This window comes from Ambystoma mexicanum, chromosome 6q, assembly GCF_040938575.1.
Source record: "Ambystoma mexicanum isolate Mex_15411 chromosome 6q, UKY_AmexF1_1, whole genome shotgun sequence".
NCBI classification, from domain to species: domain Eukaryota; kingdom Metazoa; phylum Chordata; class Amphibia; order Caudata; family Ambystomatidae; genus Ambystoma; species Ambystoma mexicanum.
This window is the reverse complement of record NC_090937.1, coordinates 1,563,150,131-1,563,172,309: the sequence shown is the minus strand read 5'-3', so window position 1 is coordinate 1,563,172,309 and position 22,179 is coordinate 1,563,150,131. Positions and strand designations below refer to the sequence as shown.

Below are 22,179 nucleotides of genomic sequence, written 5' to 3'. Positions count from 1 at the left end.
CTCTGAGTTCTCTTACACCTTCCTTCCCATGCCAGATATACCATTCCCCTCCCCTTTCACAGGGGCTAAACAGGAATGCTACCACTGGAGTGTTTACCACCATCATTGTACTCCCGGCATATTCACTTAGACCAGCTTCATGGCTAAGCGATGAAATGCCGCTAGTTAGTCTTCCTCATTGTGTTGAGGAGAAGCACTTAGCCGGGTAATCAGAGTTTCAGAAGTTAAACGTTTCCGGGGTGTAATCCAGGTTTTGACTTTGTACTGGGTATGTTCCCCCCTCCAGAATTAGATAATGCAGAGAGAAATGCATTCCAGCCAAGGGGAAAAGGAAGATGTGTGGAAATAGGGTTGATAGCAAATCGTCAATATATGTCTGCCATCCTGAGTAGGGCCTAAGGTTTGTCAAAGTAATCCAACATAGGCAAAGGTACCATGGCATTTCATGGTCATGGCATTGAATAGTCTTCAAAATAAAGTTACAATCTCACAAAATAAAAGATGAGGGCCGCTGAGAATAACTTGTGTGACTATGGGCATCATTCCGACTGTGCTGGTCCAGTAACAGCGGTGCCGGTAAGCCTACTGGCACCGCTGTTACCGGACCAGGACATGACGACTCTGCGGGCGGGTGCTGTCCCGCCCACCAGGGTCACATTTGGCGGGTGGAATGGCACCCGCCCGCAGAGTTTCACGGAAGCACTGGCACCATTATTAGGGATGCCAGTGCTTCCATGTTCCCCACTCCGATAGAGTCCTCTCGGACTCTATGGGAATGGGGATTAACATTTTACCGGTGCCTGACGTCCAGGAATGCTGGAGCTGTAATTCCCCAGTGTTTCCGGCAAGCCAGGTGCCGGTAAAATGTGCTCATCCGGCGGCAACTTGCCGGTTTTACCGGCGCGGTTACCACCGGACATGTGATGAGGCCCTATGTCACTAAAACAGTCTGGCAATTAAGAGTTGGTTTTAGAGATTTGTAAACCATGTGAATGATTTATCGAAAATGTACAGCAGATAAGAAATATTTCTGCTGGAACATAAATGATTCAGCAATAATTTCTGTAATAGCCAGGTTGGTGATTGCTGCAAGGCCCTTTCTCAATTAGATACTCGGTTAGCTTTTAAAATATTATAGATCAACGTTACCAGATCGGTAAGGATTGAAGTTGAGGACTTGGAGTTGAGGACTCAGTTAGCCTTGATTGTTAGGTTATGTTATGTTAAGTTGATTTATACCGCGCACCGTTACCATTTGCATAGTCTCCAGGCGCTCATGTGGCTCTGTAAGAAAGAGGGCGAGGGTGGGTTAGTGAGGGAGGAGGGATAGGATAGAGGTTGTGCTCTTCTGTTGAAGCTTGAAGAACCAGGAGAAACTGGCGTCTGTGCGTGTCGGCTTTCTAAGTGCTCTTTTAATTGTGTGCACTGGCTTGTGGTGTCCAGTGGGTATTGTCCAGTGGCTCGGATTGTTTGTTGTTTGCAAATGTTTGTTGTGGTGGATGTGTGGTTGTGTGCATTGTGTGTAGTGCAGCTGGCCCTTTAAGATGTGTGTAGTAGTTGTGGGGCTATGAGGGAGAGGAGCTGGAGTGGGGGTGATTAGTACAGTGGCAAGCTTGAGAGCGTGGAGCGCTTTCAAGCATAGATGCAGGATTTAGAGGGCAACAGTACCCTAATCAATACAGTGTCTATACCTCAAAATTCAGCTAAATGCAAAATAGGCTAAACTCGAGTTCTTCTAAGTGCAATATATGGGCAACCCTAAGGATTCATCTGAGTGCAATGCAAATACAGTTGGGTACTCTCAAAAATTCTTCTAAGTGCTATACATTTGCTACCCTGACATTCTTCCAAGTGCAATATATTGGCTACACCCTCAAAGGTCTTCTAGGTGCAATACAGTGGTTACATCCTCAACATTCTTCTAAGTGGAATACACCAGCAAAAATCTTCTAGGTGCAATATATTGGCTAAAACCTCAAATTCATCTAAGTGCAATTCATAGGCTACATCCTCAAAGTTCTTCTAGCAGTGATATGTGGGCTACTCTAAAGATTCATCAAGTACAATACAATGGCTACACTCTGTAAATTCTTCTAAGTGTGATATATGGACTACACTAAGGATTCCTCTAAGTGCAATACATTAGCTACACCCTCAAAGTCCTGTAGGTACAATGCATTGATTACCCTAAGGATTCTTCAAAGTGCAATACATTTGCCACACCCTCAAATGCAATACCTTGCCTACACCCTCAAAGTTCTGAAGTTCAGAAGCAGCGTTAAGTGAAGTAGTACCCATCTAGTGTGTCTAAATTAAGGGCAGTGCTAGCTAAATCAGTGCCATTCTAGAGTGTAGAGAAGCAGATTATGTCATCTCAAGTGTCCACCCCCTCACCTCCATCATACTGGAAGAATAGCAGGAAGACTACATGCATGACACCAGGTACTATCCCAATACCGTATCGAAGATATGAGAGACGTTATGTACTTAGACAACCATATTGAATGTACCCTCGCACTGATGTGGTGGAAGGATGTCTGCATACACCATCAGACATAGAAGAGCTATAAATTAAATCAGACCAGAGTAAAGTGATGCCATGAAGAGAAGATACTAAAACATACTGAAACGATAAGCGAATACTTAAAGAATTATAATGTTTAACTCAAGTGACAACAGAAACATGTATGCAGAGATGAAGAAACCATATACCCTAAGAAGATAAGTAACCAGACGAGTAGTGAATGCATATATGCAGAAACGCAAGGTAGATGAGCTAAATAGAAGCTTGCTGCAGTAGAAACAATAACGTGAGGAAAGCGGCCATGATGAAAAGATGGACGTCGGATTGTGTCAAAACTATCTCAGAGACAAACCAAGGCTGCAAGGTTGAAAGACGCGGAGGAAACAGTTTTCCTGTAAGGAACAAAGAATATTTGTTTGGGCTAAGACTGTTGAGGTCAAATCAAGAAATAATTGGAAGGTACAAAGGGAGTCAACATGGATAAGCTATGAACGAAGGACATATTTCTCTTAGATTTAGCAGAAGCGAAAACATTTGCAAGTGCAAAGTATTAAACAAGGATACTGAAAGTACATGTGAGATGGAACAACCAAGTCTCCAGAGGCCGACAGGAGTAATAACACCCAGTATAATCGAATCAAACAGTAGTAAATTAAAGGTAGAAATGGACACATTCGTGGTCTACTACCAGGTGGTGCAAGACTCAAAAATAAAGCCTATTCCTTAAGCTTCAACTGAAGACAGCGATGTACCTACACTCTGTTAAAAAGTCCCAGAGAAGAGAACAGCCAGCAAGGTCAGCTACAAAGGAGAAGCCTTAGCTCTTGGTCTAACTGATGAGAGCTGTAGGCTAAATGACCAAAGTGGGAAGTGGTTTGATGTTGTTCCCCGCACCTTGGTTTCGTTTTTCTTCTGTGCTGGTAACGAGCCGAATGTCCAAGGTTAGGAGAGTATGCCAACCAATCATAAAGGGCTATGTAGTGGCATGCTATCCAATGTTGCAGAAGCCAATCAGCTGTTATTGTTTCTCTATAATCTGGATTGTACGAAATTTAGAGGTAGCTTGAGGCGTGCCTAACAGATAAGAGGCAACCAATGATGTTATTAACACTTATACTTACTATAGGTATATGAGTTCCCTTAACCAATCCCTCCCATCAATAGTTTTTATTTTTAGCCACATATATGACATCATAGCTGACGCACATTGAGGTATAAAGTATTTGTATAATGGAAAAGTAACGGAGAGTGAGTTCACTGCGACTTGTTATGCTTGCCAGATTTCCCGACTTTATTTGATCTGACAAAGTAGTACTTTGCCATATTCTTTCAGTCTGTCTGGTTTTTTGGGTCCAATGTCATTTATCATGGTCATTCCATTCTGCCCATGTGATACGGCCAATGCTAGTGCACAAGAGTGTCTAGGTTCAAGAGCAGTGATTATGCAATACACTGTCAGACCTGTGCTGTAGCACTTTGAAGCGTCCTCTATGTGCTAGATGGAATTACCAATAAACATCTTAGACCAAATAACCGGACAGACCCAAGGAAGATGGTAAAATACTCCTTTAATCACAATGAAAGAAAGCAGGGAGTTGTACAGCTAACAATATTGATGCATGCATTATCACACCCCCTCTTGTGTATACAGATTTTATATACTTTTTCATACGTCATCTATGATGTCATCCTATGTGGCATTTTGCAAAACCTACAACCCACATGGATTGGATTAGGGGAACATGTCTACTTATAGAATCACATAAGTGTTAACATTTAATTGGCTGCCCCTTGTCTGTAGGACATACCATGAGCTACACCAACATACATAGTATACTGATTATAGCAGAGAATATGGCAGCAAATTGATAACTGCAACATTGCATCTGAAAGTGCGTAGCAGGCCTTATGATTGGTTGGCAACCCCCTCCAACCTTGGACTTTCAGCTTGTTTAGCAGCATATGTGTAGAAATGAAGCCTAGGTACTCAAGAAGCGTCAATTAATTTCTTGTTTTCCCAATTAGTCTATCATATGTCATCGACCTGATCCTTAGCCAAGGCCTTCTGCTTGTAGTTGACCTTGTAGTCTGCTCACTGTTCTGGAACATTGTGGGGTATGAACAGACCACTATCTTCATCTGGGCTTTAATGGTTCCATGTGTTAATAACGAATACATAAATAACAAAAACTTTTTAAACTAATTTAAAATAACAAACACATGTTGAATTGCTTTCTCTTTTTTAATTTGGGTCCCCCCCTCCCCGAGCCCCATGTTTCCCCTTCTTTATTACCCCCCAAACCCGGCACCTTTTTTAAATTCCTACCCCACACCCACATATACTTTTAACCAAAAAGTAGACATGTTTTCATTATTTTTTTTCGTTATTAAAGTTATTTGTTATTTCTTTTTCGTTATAATCACTGTATACCGGTTTTAATTAATAGCACTTTCTTTGGCTTCTGAATCTGAATCTCGTGTTAGGAGACCACGATTTTGTCCATTTCAGCCTCTTATTTAGGACTATTTAATTTTTATGAAACAGGGTGCCATTACCCTCTCTTGCCTTAAGAGATTTGCTCTCCCCACCTCACATATGCTTTTGCCCTTGTGATTGTTCAGTACTTGGCACTTGCAAATGTCCTAGTCTCTCCTAATCTTAGCAGAAATATGTCTTACGCACATGGTCCGTTCCTTCGACTCCCTTTGTGCCTTGCACCCATCTCTCGAAATAGCCTTCTTGATCCTAGACCAAGGTACTCTCTTATTCTGCATGCAAAAACAGCTTCTACACCAGTTCTTCAATTTGAAATCCTAGGCACGTCTTTGGAGGTAACACGGTTGATTCTCAACACAGGCCGTCATCCATTTTCTTCCAATGGCCGTCCTAAACGTTATATGTATACCTCTTTTTAGCAAGCTTCTATGTATCTTTTCTACCTTGCATTACAGCATATTTACAGTTATTGGTCAGCACGTTATTTCATCTTCTTATATTCACAATTACTTATCTGTAGGTACATGTTTCTCTTTGTGCTTCAGTTACATTGTCCATTTTAAGTATTTTCAAATTGTTTCTGCATAGGTTCATACATCTCCCTTATGACACCATTCTGTCATCTTCAGATTTTACTTAAAGTGTATCTATATTATTCAAAACACATTCTGACATCTTGGTAGTGGGCACCCCTCCTGGTAGCATCCTTCTTCTGCTTCTACATGGGGGTACAATCTGAATGGATGCCGAAGTGCATATCATCTTTCATACACTCAACATTGTATCGGAATATTACATGGATTCATGCATGGGTTCCCAACTGTAGCTCTTTGCCTGCTACTCCAATAGGATGGGGGTGAGGAGGTGGGGATCAGAGGAGAGGCATCCCCCTGCTCCTTTACATTCTCTCTTCTGGTCGAATATTCAACCATACTCTTCTTTTCCTCTTCTTCTGCAATTCCTGCTTCTTCTATCATCTTATCATATTTTCTTTTCTTTGGGACCCATATTTTCGTCACCCCCCTCACATGGCCTGAATGTGTTCATCCACACTCCAAGTCATATATCGACAATCTGGTGAACAGAATAGCCATCGTCCCACATACCTCTTCCGATCTTGGGGATAGTAAAACCTTGTTCCTGGGGGTGCAAGAGAACTCTTCTTAATGTTTTCTTGAGTAGTTTCTTCCATCTGCATCTTTTCTACAGAGCCACTGTTAATGTCAATCATTGTCTTCATTTCAATAGCTTTTTTGGCTGTCTTCTGGCATTGTCCCAAGATGATCCTTATGAGACAGAATCCTAGCAGCACCAACACTAGTATGGTCATTTGAAAGCATTTGCCAACCAAGATGGAATCCATGAAAACAGAGATGCGAACCAATCATCTCCTGCCGTCTCATCAGCTTCCTCTTCCATCTTTGTATGCAGGGTTGTTAACATCGTTATTGCTTCTGTCAGAGTTCCAATTTCTCCATCTTGAGCTACTATAAATGTGCTGCAAGAAAGCCAAACCTTGGCACAAATGCCTCCTTCCATTGCTGTTATGAGGTCCGGAACATGTCTTTTCTGGAGGGTCATCGGCCTGATGGCTCTCAATTCTTCTTTGATTGCACTGAATCCTTTAATTGTTGCATTGATCGTCTACAAGATTTCCCACCTAGTGATTTGTAACCATGTGACATTCACTGCTGCTTGGAGTCCTGGTGTAAATATGGTGTCATTATCATAGCCGTCTTACTGAATAATTTGAATTAATCAGGAATATCTTCATAAGACTTTATTGATTTTGATGAGAAATAGTTCTCTCTTTTTAGTTGATGAAGACAAAGTGATCTCTTCTTTCTTAGGTACTCATTCATTTTTGGAAACTCCTCAATATGGAAGTCACTTTGGGGAATCACTAATGCTGGGATGTGCATCATTAAAATGGAGCACACTCCTCTCCAGTTGTTAGGTAATTGCATGGACGCTCTCGAACCACAAGTCCAATATCGATCAATTAGCACTCCAGTTCCTCCATTCATTCCTGGTACTTCAATTATTTCTCCACAACCTTTATTCCTTCCAACATAGACCTTGCCATTATTCTTTAAGCAGGTTGTCGTATTCTTTCCTTGCGATATATGCACTGGTCCTGCGTCGCTCTCAACCCACGTTAGTAGTCTTGCATGCTTAGCCATGTTTCCAGGCATTCATCATTCGCCATTTGTACCTTGTAAAGTGCTTTTTTCTTCAATAGGTGTGCAGGGCATGAAATAAGGCCATCTTCCCATCCAGTGCTGGTTTCTACGCACCCATACACCAATAGCTGTGTCATTTACCAGCATCCTGGCTCCCCTGATTTTTCAGTCATGTCTGAGCAATTCATTCTATTCATTTTGATAGTTTTTATTGGGTCTCCATACTGGGACGGATACATGAGTTTGTTGCTTGTCCACCCTAATCCAGTCTCCATTCTCTTTGTTTTCACATATGTGTCTTCGTATGGAAAAGTCGGTCTTGATAGCCATCTTAGAGTTGCCCACTTTTCTTCAAATTGTCCTCTGGTGGTACATGCTGCCAGGTGGCTGGGACACTTCGCATCATGTGGAAGCATTTCCCTTGCAATAAATGTTCTTGCCACATTCATGGCATATGGTGTTAAGGAGCAAATATAGCAACCTTCTTCTGATGTTATTTCTCCCACCTCTCTCATGTGCTGGTAATATAGGTTGTTAGCTAGATGAGCCAATCTGCCTGAATATGTATTTATACTCTCATTGTTTTCTTCAGCGCCTCTCTTTTTTCGAGAAAAATGTCGTTTAATAACAGAGATCAGTGGGGTTCTTGTACTCCTAATGGGGACAATAGTGTAGATCTTATTCCCTTGTTCATCACTGTCTTTAATATGTGTGAATGCCAATGTTATAAGGATAGGAGTAAACATCAAAATACCACACAAATCCCCAATAATACTCTGTATTCAAGCACGAGTTCCGAACTGTAGCTCTTTGCCTGCTACTCCAATAGGATGGGGGTGAGTGGGTGGGGTTCAGAGGTGAGGCATTCACCTGCTCCTCTACAGACCTGTGATCAAAGATAATGTTGCGTATAGGAGGAGCATTCCGTAGAGCTGAATTGCAATTCCAAGGCATGCTACATTCGTCTTAAGATTTTGGAAACTTGCAGATACAGCACTGTACATGCTGTGGTGGAATAGAAGGGTTAAGATGCTACGAGGGGCAATGGAGCTCATGGGCTCATGTTGATGATATTTACATGCACACGTTCAGGTAGGCTGGCTCACTTGGACTGTGCAGATGCGTTGAGTGTTTCTTAATGAATTGTTGAATATTCAACATGACTACTTTTTCTGCCAACCTCCAAACACTGGGCGGAGTAAAGAGTGTCTACAATGTCTAAGCACACTCCAAAATAATGACAGGGAAATTAAGGACAACAGAACAGTAAAGTGCAATGAAGTGATACGAAGGAAGTCAGGCAGAAATTATTGCAGGCATAAGGAAAATAAATGGAGGATAGCACAAAACAGTAATCAGCAATACAAGTGCAGCAGAGGCTAAGTAGTGCCAGCAAGATTGTCTATAGGGTTGCAAGTATGGACACAGGGTGTGGAAGGATTGTCTTTTAAACATGTGGGATTGCTCTAGAAAATGGATGGTGTTAACCTCGGAGGATGAAGAGATGGCCTTATGAGATGAAAGGAATGCTCTAGGAAGATTAAGAGGTTGGCATGGGAATGTGGGAGGGATGGATAGGGGAGATGGATGGACTGTTGTGGGAAGATGGAAGGATTTATCTGGGAGATTAAGGGATTGGTCTGTTGAAAGGAGTGGTATGTGTCCGAGGATGGATGGGACCGGTCTATGAGATGGATGGGTTGTTCTAAGAGATGCAGGTATTGTCCTCAGGAGATGGAGATGTTAACACAGCAGACAGATCTGTGGCTCAGTGGGCTTAAGCATTCCCTACAGTGATTCGTGTTTAACGTCATGGTCACAGGTTCAAATCTGGGCAGATCCACTCAGTGGGCATACTTTTGAGGTCAATACATTTAGTAGTATTGAGTTGGGTAACAAAACACATATTGTATTAGTGTCTAGGAGACCATGGCGGTGGACCTATGCTCTAGATATACACATGTCTTGTTATGGAAAAATTGGCTTATGAGATGTAGGGTTAGGCCTTGGAAGGCAGGATATTTGGTATAAGAGATGTTCTGATTTTCCTTCTCTCACTGAAGGACTCACCTTTCTGATTACCCAACAGATGCCAAAGGAACAATCCGGGAAATCGTTCTACCCAAGGGTCTGGACCTGGACCGGCCGAAGCGGACGCGAACCTCGTTTACTGCAGAGCAGCTCTACCGGCTGGAGCTGGAATTCCAGCGGTGTCAGTACGTGGTGGGCAGGGAGAGGACAGAACTTGCCCGGCAGCTGAACCTCTCCGAAACCCAGGTAAGCAGAGTTTGGCACCATTTGATGCTACAGGACCACACATCTACCCGCCATGTCTCTTAAAGAGTACAGCATAGCCAGGTGAAATGCCCATTGTCCTTGGGCTCATCATACATTCATGCAGACTGTTGCCATGCCAATTGAAGAGGACAATAGCAGACTACGATCCGCTGTCAGGTGACATGTCTACCATCTATGATCCTTGTGCATGTTTACATGTTCTATCCACCTAGTCATGGTCCCAGGTACATGTTTATGTCCATTGGCACCAGGCAAGAACCCTGGTGATATTTACATGCCTATCGGCAGCAGGGATGATCCATGTAGGTGGTCATTGGTGCCTGCCATGATCCCATTTCACATATAAATGATCATCCACACCATCCATTAACCCTATTCACATTTCCAATGCCATTTTACTAATAGATACATCGTTTATTTATTTTTGATTTGTCCATAAAACAATTAAAAAGTATAATGGAACCACAGGTGGAGCTTGTATATGGGTAGTCTTCGAGTCCTCAGTTACAATTATTTGAGTGCAACTTTGTAGGAATAGCATAAATAGTCAAGGAGTTTGCCCCTGAAACTTAAGTGGGCCGCCATGTGCCCAGTGTACCAATTGCAGTCAGCAGAACCAGAAGACACATTTTATGTGTGCCAGGCAATTCTCCTCTGAGCAAGAGTAGCAACAGTAACCCCACACACATGTTTTGTTCTGGTCGTAACCGGGACTAATGTCCGGCAGAGGGACTCCCAGGACCCGCCCTTGTTTTTTGCACATTTTAAGTAACTTTGGGTCTGACTCTAAGTTACTAGGGGAAACCAGACGTGGACCCCTTGCTCACTATTCTTAAAGAGGCACAGCTCCACCCTACTGATGAGGTCCAACCAGACTGAAACACGTGTCTGGGGTTGCTGTTGGTACTCTTGTTCAGAGGAGAATTGCCTAGCATTTCGGTGCTGGACTGCCCCAGGGCAGGACAAAGACTGTTATAATTTGGATATTTCTCCTCTGTGAAAGATAGTGAGCTAAAGACTCTGGGTAAGGCTCTCGTAACCGGGACTAATGTCCGGCAGAGGGACTCCCAGGAGCTCCCTTGTTTTTTGCATAGTAGTGGTTCATGCCACTACTGTTGATTTTTTATGCAACAAACGGTCTGTTGTATTTTATTGTTTATTTATATAGCGCCCATACGCAGGAAAATGTTTCAAAGCGCTCACATTCAGACCCTTTTATGCATACATGCATTTTATGGTATGGGGATGAGTGGGTATCATCAACGCCTCACTTTTCACCCATTTGCCATTGCTCTTTGGAAAACCATTTTCACTGCATTGAAAGGATGTGCCTGCACTTCGCTTCTGTACAGTGAAAAAACGTTTTAAAAAGTTGGGATCAAATTGACTTTTTTAACACCACCTCTTAGGTGGAGGTAAAAATAGGAAGAATGCCCATAGAAAAAAATACTGCTGGTGGTTCTCCCATTGAATACTGACTGTGGTAGTTGATCAAACCTTGAATTGGGCCTACAGTAAAATCCTTGTATTTGCCAAATACTGTTACCATTACCACCCAACTCTGACTGACACCCTAAGGTTTTCAGTCTTTTATCTTGCCCAAAACACTCTTTTCTGATCAACAAAATACACACATACAAATCAACAACATATATATATATATATATATATATATATATATATATATATATATATATATATATATATATATATATATAGATAGATATACATAATCACATGAACATAGATGGATCCATGTATATATACTTTACCCACTCAAAAATGCACTCTCACACCTCCCATACTCACACAGACTGACTATACACACAGACACACTTCTCCTTCCATAAAAACACAAATAAATATGATAGGTCACTCTTACGCCTTCTCCATCACCAGATGGCAGACAGACTGCCCTCGTAGTGCCCTATGCTGGCATGAACTGAAATATGTAGGCTACTTCACAAGAAAGTGCCTCTTGGGATGCCAATACAATCTTAGTCCCTATGTCTCTTTTGCTCTGTATTGCCGAAGTGCAGACCCCAAAGCCACATTTACCAGCAAGACACCAACCACAGCTTCTTTTCGTGTCTGGTGGAGGCAGCTGCTGACTAGCAAACAAAGCTGGTCTACTGTCTACCTGTGAGCCAGGGCCATGAAAGGGGGTGAATGACAAGGCATTGTTGACTGAGCCATGTGGGCAATTGAAGGGAGAGCGAGTGAGGTAAGGGACGGGAATCGAGTTACGGGTTGAGGGATGGTGCAAAAAGGGAGCAGAGGTCTAAAGTTAATTGTAAGGAAGGGGGTGAAGGGCCATAAATGATATGCTTCAAAGGAAGGACACAGAGGGTGATGGGTAAGGATAATAGTCTAAATGAGACAGTGGCACAAGTCTGGAAAGGTAGGTCAACAGATTGAGTGACTGTTGCTGAGATCTGTGCCTAACCTGCAAGTCGTTGCTTGCAATTGTGGGTCTTTCTTTTTTCTGAGGAAGTGATGCATGCTTGCTTTATGCACATATGTTTCGCTTAAGAATTCTAGGTTGCTTTGTTATGTGACTTGGTGGTTTGGAACCTAAATTTAGTAAACAGTATACTAGTTTAGCTCTTGCATAACAACTTTGCAGAAACCATTTTGTTGGTTCTACTATTGAAGATGGCATAGGAGAAGTTTAAGTCTCACAATTGAAACTCTGGAACTAGGAAGCGGGGGTTTAAATACCTGCCTCAAACAATTGACAAATGATGTGATCCTGAGAAAATCAATGTTCAACACTGAGCCTTCGTTTCTTTCATTTTCTGTATGGAAAGTCTCACTCATGTGAGTTTATAAGCTAAAATAATGCTCCATAAATAAATATTAACCATTTACATAATGCGTACTGGTGGGGAGACAATATGCCAAGTGAGTTTCTCATGTTGTGGGGGGGGGGAGGGTGCGGGGTCGACACAGTGTTGGATTTTGTGTTATGCAGTGGAAAGGGAGGAAGCCAACTATGGGTCTTTTGCTGTACAGCACGCGTTTTGCTCTTTACTTTGGTTTAAAACGAAAGATGGGATGGGAGGAGATGTAGCCTGTTGTCAAATTACAAACACGTCACATGAAACCTGGCCTCAAATTCCAGCTTTTCCATTTAACCAAATTGTATTATCGTGGGGCACTCATGTTTACTGCATTTGTGTGTGGGAGAAGTTCCCTGGGACCCAGGTCTCTAAGAAACCACAAACATAACTGAAGGATATGTTGCATAAAAGGAAAGGGATGTTAATGCCTACTATATATACTTGAGAATGTAAAGGTGGAGGAGAGGTTGGTATTGAGTTTAGTAGTTCTGGAAGTTGGGGCCACTGATTTGTGGACTGGGGCCACTGCACTATGATCCAGAAAACAGCACTTTTCCCCAAGGCCAAAAGTTGCCAATCCTCCCCTGGGTGGGGCCCTGCCTACTACCTCTGGCTTAGCCCAGCTCCGAAACGAGCGAAAGTTTCACCATTTCCTGGGACACCAAGGAGCATCTGGGGAAAATTCGAAGTCATTTGGCCTGGGAACCGCTGAGCTGTAAGCGACTGACGATAGACCCGACCAAGGGCTCCACGTAGCCGAGTGTTGCAGAACCCGCTAGGCCACGGAATATCTTCGGGCTGTGGTCGGACCCGTGCGGAGACAGAGTGCTGTGTGGTCCGAGACAGCAGGTCTAGGCAAGCACGTGGACCCCTCTCCAAAGAGTTGACCGTGAGCCTCCAACAGCCGGGTGCGTAGTGCAGTGAGGGAGACATCCATGGGGTGGAGGCGCGTTGTTGGAGGTGGCCGGGCTGACCCGACCCCTCGTAGTCCTCGACAAGCTTGCCGGTGGTGGGCCAGCATTGCTCGCATTGACTGGCTGTGACGGCCCGTGTTGCTGCTTGAAAAGGCCTGGGTGCAGGAGACGCAGCCTGGTGTGATCGTTGTGGTGTAGTGAACGTTTCTTTGTGAATTGCCCCTTTAAGGGGATGCCTCCCTCCCCGTTGTATTGCCCTTTTAAGATGGGCGATGACAAGAGAGCCCTGCAGGCACATGCATTAGAATGTCTGCAGACTCCATAAGAGGAACTTGTGAATCCGTGTATCATTAGAGTGTAGGCTGCAGGCCTACACGTGGGGGTACAGGCCTGCAGGCCCTGATGCCGTGGGACCCTCGTGCCAAGACGGTGGAAGAGGTCCGCATGGTCAGGGGCCTGGCAGGCTGTGCCCCCACCCCTCCATTGGTGCTTATGTCCCAAAGCACCATGGGGCCTGCCGGATGTCCAGGGCAGGCCCCCAACCCCTACAGGCACTGGGCCTGTCATGTGCTGATGTGAAGGGCACTCGGGGTGCCTGCCGGATGTCCATGGCAGGCGACCCCCAACAATCGTCCCGGACCTGCTCATACACATACCAGGTGCGTGCTGTGGATGGGAGACTTGGCAGCCAAGGGGGAGCACAACGCGAGGCGAGGCCCAGGTGGGGGATCCTGGCGACGGCCACCAGTGTAGGTAAAGTAGACTTGATCTGCAGGTGTGGTTCTCACTGGGGCAGGCGCCTTCATGAACGTTTATCTGCTTTTTGACACAGAGGGCATTCTCCGTGCACAGTGTGGTGGCCGTCAGTTAAAGGATTGCTGCCATTACCCTGTGTGAAGCAACGCTGGGAGCGGTGGCATTTCCCTTCTTCCCTGGGACAGGGGCTCTGGGAAGGGTAGGACTGAGGATGGGTGGGGTGCCCTGGAGATCCACAGCACCCATCCTGAGACAGCGCTAATTGTTCCTATCGAGTGAGGTAGGTACACAGGCATGCTGCTGGGGGGGGTCAGTGATGCTGACCTTTGACCTGGGCATTTGCCACTTTCTGCCATGGCCGCAGTTGAGAACCGGGACTGTGTGGATGACAGCAAAGGTCCCCCCCCCACCCCCGGTGAGGGGAATACGTGAGTGCCAGCGTGAGCTGGAGAACCGGAGGGCTCCCCAGGGGGCCTGAGGGAAGGTCTTCCATCATTGACAGCCCGGTGCTGAAGGCCCTGCAGGAGGTTGAACCTTGGAACATGGGTTTTGGACCCCGATTCCGACATTGTAGGGGCTTGATGACACTCATTGGTCACAAGGAAGGTGACAGGGCTCCCCACCCAGCCCCAGGAACTGGAAGGAGTCCTTCCAGAGGTATAGATTTCCTGCGTCAAAGTTGCCTAAGCGGGAGGAGCACCTATTGTAGGCCCAGAGATGGAGGAATACGGGATGTCCACGAAAAAAGACATTTCAGATCTTATGGAAGAAATGAAAGGCGTCCACAGCGACAAAGGTCGCAGATTGGACGTGCTGGACAGGAAGGTGGAGAAGATCGATGATAGACTAGAGGGGATGGAGACCAAGCAGGCTTTGGTGGGGGTCCTGGAAGCACACATGAACATGTGACTGTCAGAATTTGAGAGAAGAGGGGATCACACTGAAAATGGACGATTTTGAAAACCGCGAGCGGCAAAGCAATCTGAGGTTTTTTGGCTTTTCGGAAAGAAAGGGTGAGGATGAGAGGGACATCATCAGAGCAATAAACGAGGTGATGAAAAAAATCTTCAACAATGACAATACCACAGAGCCTACCATTGATTGGGCTCACCGAGCAGGAGGGAGGGCTCAGGACCCTATCTGTATTGCAGGATCTGTCCTCATTTACACTGTCAAGACTCTGGTTGTGTGGTCCTTTATACAAATGGCTGAACTCCAAAGGAGTTCGCTACAGATTGGGTTTCCCATTTTCATTGTTATTTGAGATGGAAGGGTCCAAGTACAGGTTGACAATGCAGGTGGGAGGATTAAAGGCCTCAGAGACAGGCAACGGGGTTGTGGTGCCCGCAAATACAAGACATTGAGCACCCCACCACCAGCAGGGTCCTGACTTGTCACAAGAGAATGATTCAGGACTCAAACTATCAAATTTGGTTCATTGTCTAGTATAATTGGTTATGGGAAATGTATAATGTTATTGCTACATTTGAGGGGTGAGCAGGGAAGTGAGGCAGTGAGAGAGGTTGGGGAGGTCAGAGATGGTGGGGGGTACAGCGATGGTGTGAAGGCGAAAACATTGCCATTATTGGCTAAGGGGGGCTCAGAGTGGAAACAGTTGGGGGACTCTGGCACGGTGGACTGTGGGAGGCTGGTGGCCTAGTCCTAAAGTGGTATGTCAGTAATCACAGGGCTGGACGCTGACATGGCGTTTGCGGGGAAGGGGCTGCGGGTTACTGTTGGAGGTAACAAGAGGTTTTGGGGAATTTAAGCACCATATGGTCGGGTGGTTGTGGGTAGAGTTGGCAGAGCGTGACACTCTGAGGGTACTAGCGGTGGGCATGAACTTCAGGGGAGAGATCAAGACGCTCTGGAGTGGTCCGAATGATTGACTCTGGCTATGCCCTTTCAGTGGGCTCCCTTAATGTTCAGGGCTTAAACTCCCTGTATAAACATTCCCTGATGATGCGAGAGTACAACCGACTGAAGCTTGACCTGTCGTTTCTTCATGAGACTCATTGGCTTAGAGAAAGGAAGCCGACAATGAGAGCAAGGACTGTAGACACAATTTATAGTGTTTCGGACATAACCAAGAAAAGGGGGTGGTGGTCATGGTTACAAGTAAGCTGGGTATGGTTGTGGATGCGGAACTCAAGGACCCAGAGGGGCACTATATGGTTTTGAAAGGAAGGGTCAAGGGAAGCAAGTTGACAGTGGGTTCTGTATACTGTCTGTCTGTAGGCCAAGCACAGTCTGGGACCAAGTGAAGGAGAGAATACAACTATTTGTGGATGGCCCGCTGGTTGTGGGGGGGGTTGTAATATGGTCCTCGACCCAATGACAGACAGGAAGAATATGAATGATTCGACTCCCGAGCCCAGATGGCCCTTTCCCTCTGTTTTCAACAAATCAACAGTGAATTGGGAGTAGTGGCCTCAGGTAGGGGTGGGAGCAGAGCCGTCATTCACTCATTACTCCCAAGTTCATGACTCCTACTTCAGGATATTTTTGGAGGGGGTCCTGAAAGGGAAGGTTAGGGAGTCTTGCACTGAACCAATGACTTGGTGAGACTTGTTATCAGGGACTGGGAGGGGGAGGGGCACAGGGGTTGGTGGATATGGAATGATTACTACTTAATGATCTACTACTAAGTATAAGGAAACCGCCCAGGGACTTCTTGCCAGCATAAAAGAGTACTTTCAAATCAACGATAGTGGAGAGGTGGGGCTACTGAGTGTGTGGGATGCCTTTAAGGCAAAAATCAGGGTGACCTCATGAGGATAGGTGTGCGTAAGAAGAGAGAACGGGATGAACAGGAGGTGGATTTGCAGGGTAAAATCGAGGCCATGCAGCCGGGGGAGAGAGTTAACACACAGATGTAACCTGCAGTGTGTGAAAAAAGTAGAAGGTCCAAAGCACTATTACATGCCCTACTGCTCTATCAGTCGAAAGGAAGCTAATGTTTCTTTAAACAAATATATCATGAACAAGGGGAAAAGATGGACAAGAGTCTGGCCTGGAAGCTCCGGGAACAATGGAATGCTAGAAGGGTGGGCATTTTACATCCAGAGCAGAGTCAGGTTGTGTATAAGGACGGCCATATAGGGGAGGAGTTTAGGAAATGTTATGACCAGTTGCACATAGCAGAGTACCGGGGGGATGGATCGCACATTGATACATTTTTAGATTGCTTTGCCTATTCCGGGTATCTCATAGGAGTCAGCAGCTGCACTGGTGGCCCCAATAACGGAGTCGGAGGTGATTTGCATCATTGAACACATGAAGTTAGGAACTTCCCCTGGTGATGATGGCTTTACAGTCCACTTCTATAAGACGTATCCCTCCACTCTAGCACCATTTATGACTAAATTGTGCAACACTGTTCTGGAGGTTGTAGTGCTTCTGGACTTCCTGCTCGGTGCCATAATTGTGGTGATTCCCAAGGGAGGAAAAGACCCAGCCCTATGTTTGTCTTATCATCCGATATTGTCTGAACATGGACAGAAGGATTCTGGCAAAACTGTTGGGTAGTAGACTTGACCAAGTATTGGTTGGGTTCATCAAGGGGCTCCAAGGGTAGCATAATGTCCGTGAGACGATTGACTTAATACACCACGACCACGAGCAGGGATTAGATGCGTGCCTCGTGTCGATCGACTCTGGCACTTGATTGGGTCGAATGGGCCTATATGGGAAAGGTGCTGCAGAAAATGGGTTTTGGCCAAAATATTCAAAAATGGATCCCATCATTGTATAAGGCCCCACCAGCCAAAGTCCTGGTTAATGGGATAATCTCTGCCTCGTTTCTGCTCACTAGAGGTGCAAGACAGGGATATCCCCTCTCCCCCATCTTGTATGCTTTGTCGATGGAGCCACTTGCAATAGCCACACGGGAGAACCCTGAGATTAGGGGGATCCAATGCAGGGAGGTGACCTTTAAACTGTCCCTGTTCAACGACGACATCCTGTCTTACGTGGTGGATGCACACCACTCCCTCCCTACACTCAGGGAGAAAATAGGTGCATTTGGTTCCTTTTCAGGCTTGAATGTAAATGTGGCAAAATCCAGTCTCCTGCCACTGAGCCTCGAGGAATACTCCTCACAGATGCAGTAGTCCATCAGTGGCATGAGAGTTGAGAGGGATGAGATTACCTACCTGGGAATCCACTTACCTAGGGATTTGCAGACTCTGGCTCATGTTCACTTTTTTCCCCACTTCTAGATGCGATCAGAGTAGACCTGTCTCATTGGGCCCCTGTCACACTCTGATGGTACAGTAGAATGACCTCAGTCCAAATGTACATTTTGCCACGCTTGTTGTACTTGTTCACGGCTCTACCAACAAAATATCCAGAATCATTCTTTAAAAACCTGAATGCTATGGTGACTAAATGTGTGTGGCTGGGGAAACCCTGACGTTAAGAGAGGAACCCTGACATTGCCTAGAGAATTTGGAGGGCTCGAGTTTTCTGGACTTTAAACTCTACCACAAGGCAGCCCAACTCTGGGTTTTCCTGGAGCATATGAGAGATGAAATTAAAGATTACATGTGGTTACGGCCAGGGCTGTCCCCGAAGGGGTGAAATAAATATCACCCGAGCTTGGGAGTGCTGTGGTCTTTGTGGAAAAGGGGGGGTATGAATGATAAGCTGTCCTCCTGGCCATCACCAATGAGCTCTTTGTGGGGGGCAGCTCTTGATCTGGGTAAAAGTGGTCTCTGTCATACACAGGCGTGGTCAGATATTGGCCTTATGTGGGTGGGGCAACTGTTTAGGGAGGGAGCATTGAGGTAACTGCGATGTTGGGGAGGAAGACAATTAACATCTTTAAATACATGCAGTGGAAAGGGATATTAGTGGACCCTAAATTGAAAATTTAGTTGTCATGTCCCCTGACAACCTCGGAACAAGTTATAGATAGTGTGGCTACTAGGAAAGGGATACTCTCTAGGCTTTATAGGGTTCTGGTGATAGCAGATACAATGGTTATAATGTTCCATGGCAATCTCTTTACGGCGAAAATGGAACCCAACTTCAAGATGCTTCACGGTTGGCACCTTGACCCCCTGAGATTATCCAGAATGTATGGTGGGGTGTCCCCGCAGTGTCCCAGAGCGTGTGGCCAAACGGGCTCCCTGTATCACATGTGGTGGCCATGCCCAAAAATTCCGATATACTGGGGCGAACATTTTCTTGTGATAATTGAATAGTGGGGGCCTTGCTTGTCCTTTCACCCGTTGCAATTACTGTTGGGTGTGCTACCTGGAGACCGGGAAGATTTCTGTCTCCCCAGATCGCAGGAGGCAATGCTTTGGGTAGGGAAGCTAGCACTGGCCCAGAAATGGAAGAGTGAGGCATTTCCGACTAAAGTTGATTGGAGGACATATTTCTAATGGAAAAGTTTACAGCAATGGTTAACGAAAGTATGGGGCATTCCACCAAGATTGTGGTATTTCTATTTTGAAATATGGCTATGGTAAGCCCAGTCTACAGACTCACAGGATGGGCTAATATTGGCAAGCAGGGTGCTGGTGGGAACGGTGGGCGTAGGTGGGACCCCCTCATCAACAACGGTGAACAGATGTAATTGTATTGTAAATGTACTCTGAAGCTTCAGTCGGGAAGGAAACAACAGAGGAAGGTATTGTCGCTCGCTGGAAAAAGGCTTGGTGCCCCACTTTGCAAGGAAAACAAGGCTTATTTTCTATACAAAAAGGAAAAAAGTATCAGAAGGTCCCATTCAACCCAACTGATACAGAGCTCTGTTTGTTCAAAGCAAGGTACATGTTTTTCAAGGAAGGAGATAGTCACTCATGATGTGAACAATATACAGTGTTATCCCACCACCCTCATTGGCTGCCACCTATATATTTTCTAACAGTCCCCTATAGTCCCTTAACCATTTGGCCACATCCTAATCTGCTCCTACCCTCTAACATGTTGTCACCATAGTAAGTCACCTGGGTTCCCAGCTACTGGATTGGCTAGTTACCTGGGATGTTACCCACTCCATCGACCGAACCACATGGTGTGCACCTGGTCATTAGCATGAGCTCAGTGGGCAACCCCAATGTCAAATTTGCCCTTTGAAATAACAATATGCTCCCCTTGATACCAGACATGCAGGCGCCCCAGCAATACCTCCCCATCACTGAACTAGATTTGTTGGCATCACCTACTGCTCTTTGTATCACAAATCACGGGATGTTCTGCTCCTTGCTCCTGCCCTTATCTGTTGCCCACCCGCCGTACACCCCCCCTGCGTTCTCGAGACCCGCATTAATCAGCTGAATTCTTATGAATGTATGTACTCTGATCCCCAGCTGCCTGGTATTTCAAATAAGACAGATATTTTCTCAGGGTTGGGGGAGTGCTAGTTTTCTAACTGTAAACCTAACATGTTGGCAGCTTGAGACATCTAACCTGACTCCCATGGATTTGTCCTTCGGGAAGGCCACAGCCCGGCCCTCGCTCTGCCGTTCGCATTTCTATCTTAGTCCACCGAGGACCTGCAGCTGGATACAATTAAACCGTTATATATTCAGCATGAATGCCACTGTTCTAATCTTCACTACTGGGCCATAGGAAAGGGAAATAATTCAAAATCTTCGTTATGCCACACTACTGCACTTACAACAGGAAATACAAAATGGCGGTGCTTCAGTATTTTCCTTCCTCAGGCCCTGTGTCTGCCCCACCATTGTGACATTATCACCTCTACTATAATTATAATTACACTACCGCTACACAATACCACCGTGCCCTGTACCTGGGTTGACCTATGCCTCTATAACTACATTAAAGATACATTTGTTGCCTACTCCATATTTTTCATATTTTCATATGCAAACCTATCATATGGCCAGCTCCCAACTGCAATTCCTGCATGCCTGCTGCTGCACACCTTCAATTTCTTATGCACTAATAGATTTTCCTTCATCTATATCTTTTGGACACTGCACATGCATTCAAACAATAACCTGAGTATCACGTTTTACTGCATTCAGTTTTACTACCTGTGTCCTTTCCAGAGAAAAATATTATACCTGTAACATTAAATATGATTGAGTGACATGCTGTTGGGTTAGATTTGCCATGGTTTTTTTGCCTACTTAGGCTATAAATGCTATTCTATTTCTGGCAATTCTGCAGGTAATTGTAATGTGTAGTTAAGGAGAATATAGTTGTAGGTACAAAAAGCATTAATTTGAAGCCCTGTGTCATAATTTCCTCAATCCATTCACAGATTATTGAGGTTTTATTTAATGGTCGCCCCATTATGGCTTGTAAGTGTGACCCGCTGTAATTTCCCTAGCACGCCCCTGCAGTGCCGGCTTCCCTTGTTCTCTTCCATAACCAGATCTTTGCTCACCTAATGATGTGGGTAAAGTGGCAGGGGGAGAGGCGCCAGCAGCCCCTATGGGTCCCTCTTTTGCTTACTGGTCCACTCCTTCTTACTCCAACTCCCGAGCCGGGTTTAAAACATAAATATACATATTCAATTATATTGGAGCTGTAGTCCCCTAGTTGTGCTGACTGGTGTTACATAGTCTGTGCTCACTGGGTTTCACCAGTCAGTGGGTAACCAAGTTTGCCCAGGCCTGTGCCAGGCTTCCCGAATCCTGCTGCACCCACCAGAAGAGACGACTCATCACTGCTTGGAGGGGTCTGCTTTGAAAACAATAAAGGTATTTGAATGCATGTGTGTATGTGTGCAAGAGTCTGTAAATACTTTAGGGTACTATTGGTGATCTGGCTTCTATTGGATATTTTCTTCTGTTGCACTACTGAACTGTTTGCAGATTGTATTAGCTGCCACCGATGGGAAGCTTGCACCCCCCCTTTTTGCCCGTTTAGATTTGGGTTGGACAAGTCTATGGGTTTATGCCTGTCTAACAGGTCTGGTGGACTGGGCTTTCAAGAATCATTGGGAGAGGTAGGGATGGGGCAGAGCTGGATAGGCATTTGTGAGTGATGGTGAAGTTTTAACGATAATCCTTTCCTTGACCGGCAGCCAGTGAATGTTCCCTCTTGCCTCAGCTATGCGCTCTCTTTCGGGAATGTTGAGAGCCACTTGGATAGCAATGTGTGTATGTGTGCAAGAGTTTGAATGAGTGTACGCGCGCGCGCGCGCGTGTGTGTGTGTGTGTGTGTGTGTTTGAATTAG

General features: G+C 45.3%; 1 protein-coding gene across 1 annotated transcript in view; it reads left to right on the top strand.

The window, feature by feature from the left end:
* The window catches only part of VAX2 (ventral anterior homeobox 2), a 229,873-nt gene that overhangs the window by 50,068 nt on the left and 157,626 nt on the right, over window positions 1–22,179 (top strand). The window contains exon 2 of the mRNA XM_069632273.1: window positions 9,294–9,481. Within this exon, the coding sequence (XP_069488374.1) occupies window positions 9,294–9,481 (188 nt within the window). The remainder of the gene's footprint in view (window positions 1–9,293; window positions 9,482–22,179) is intronic.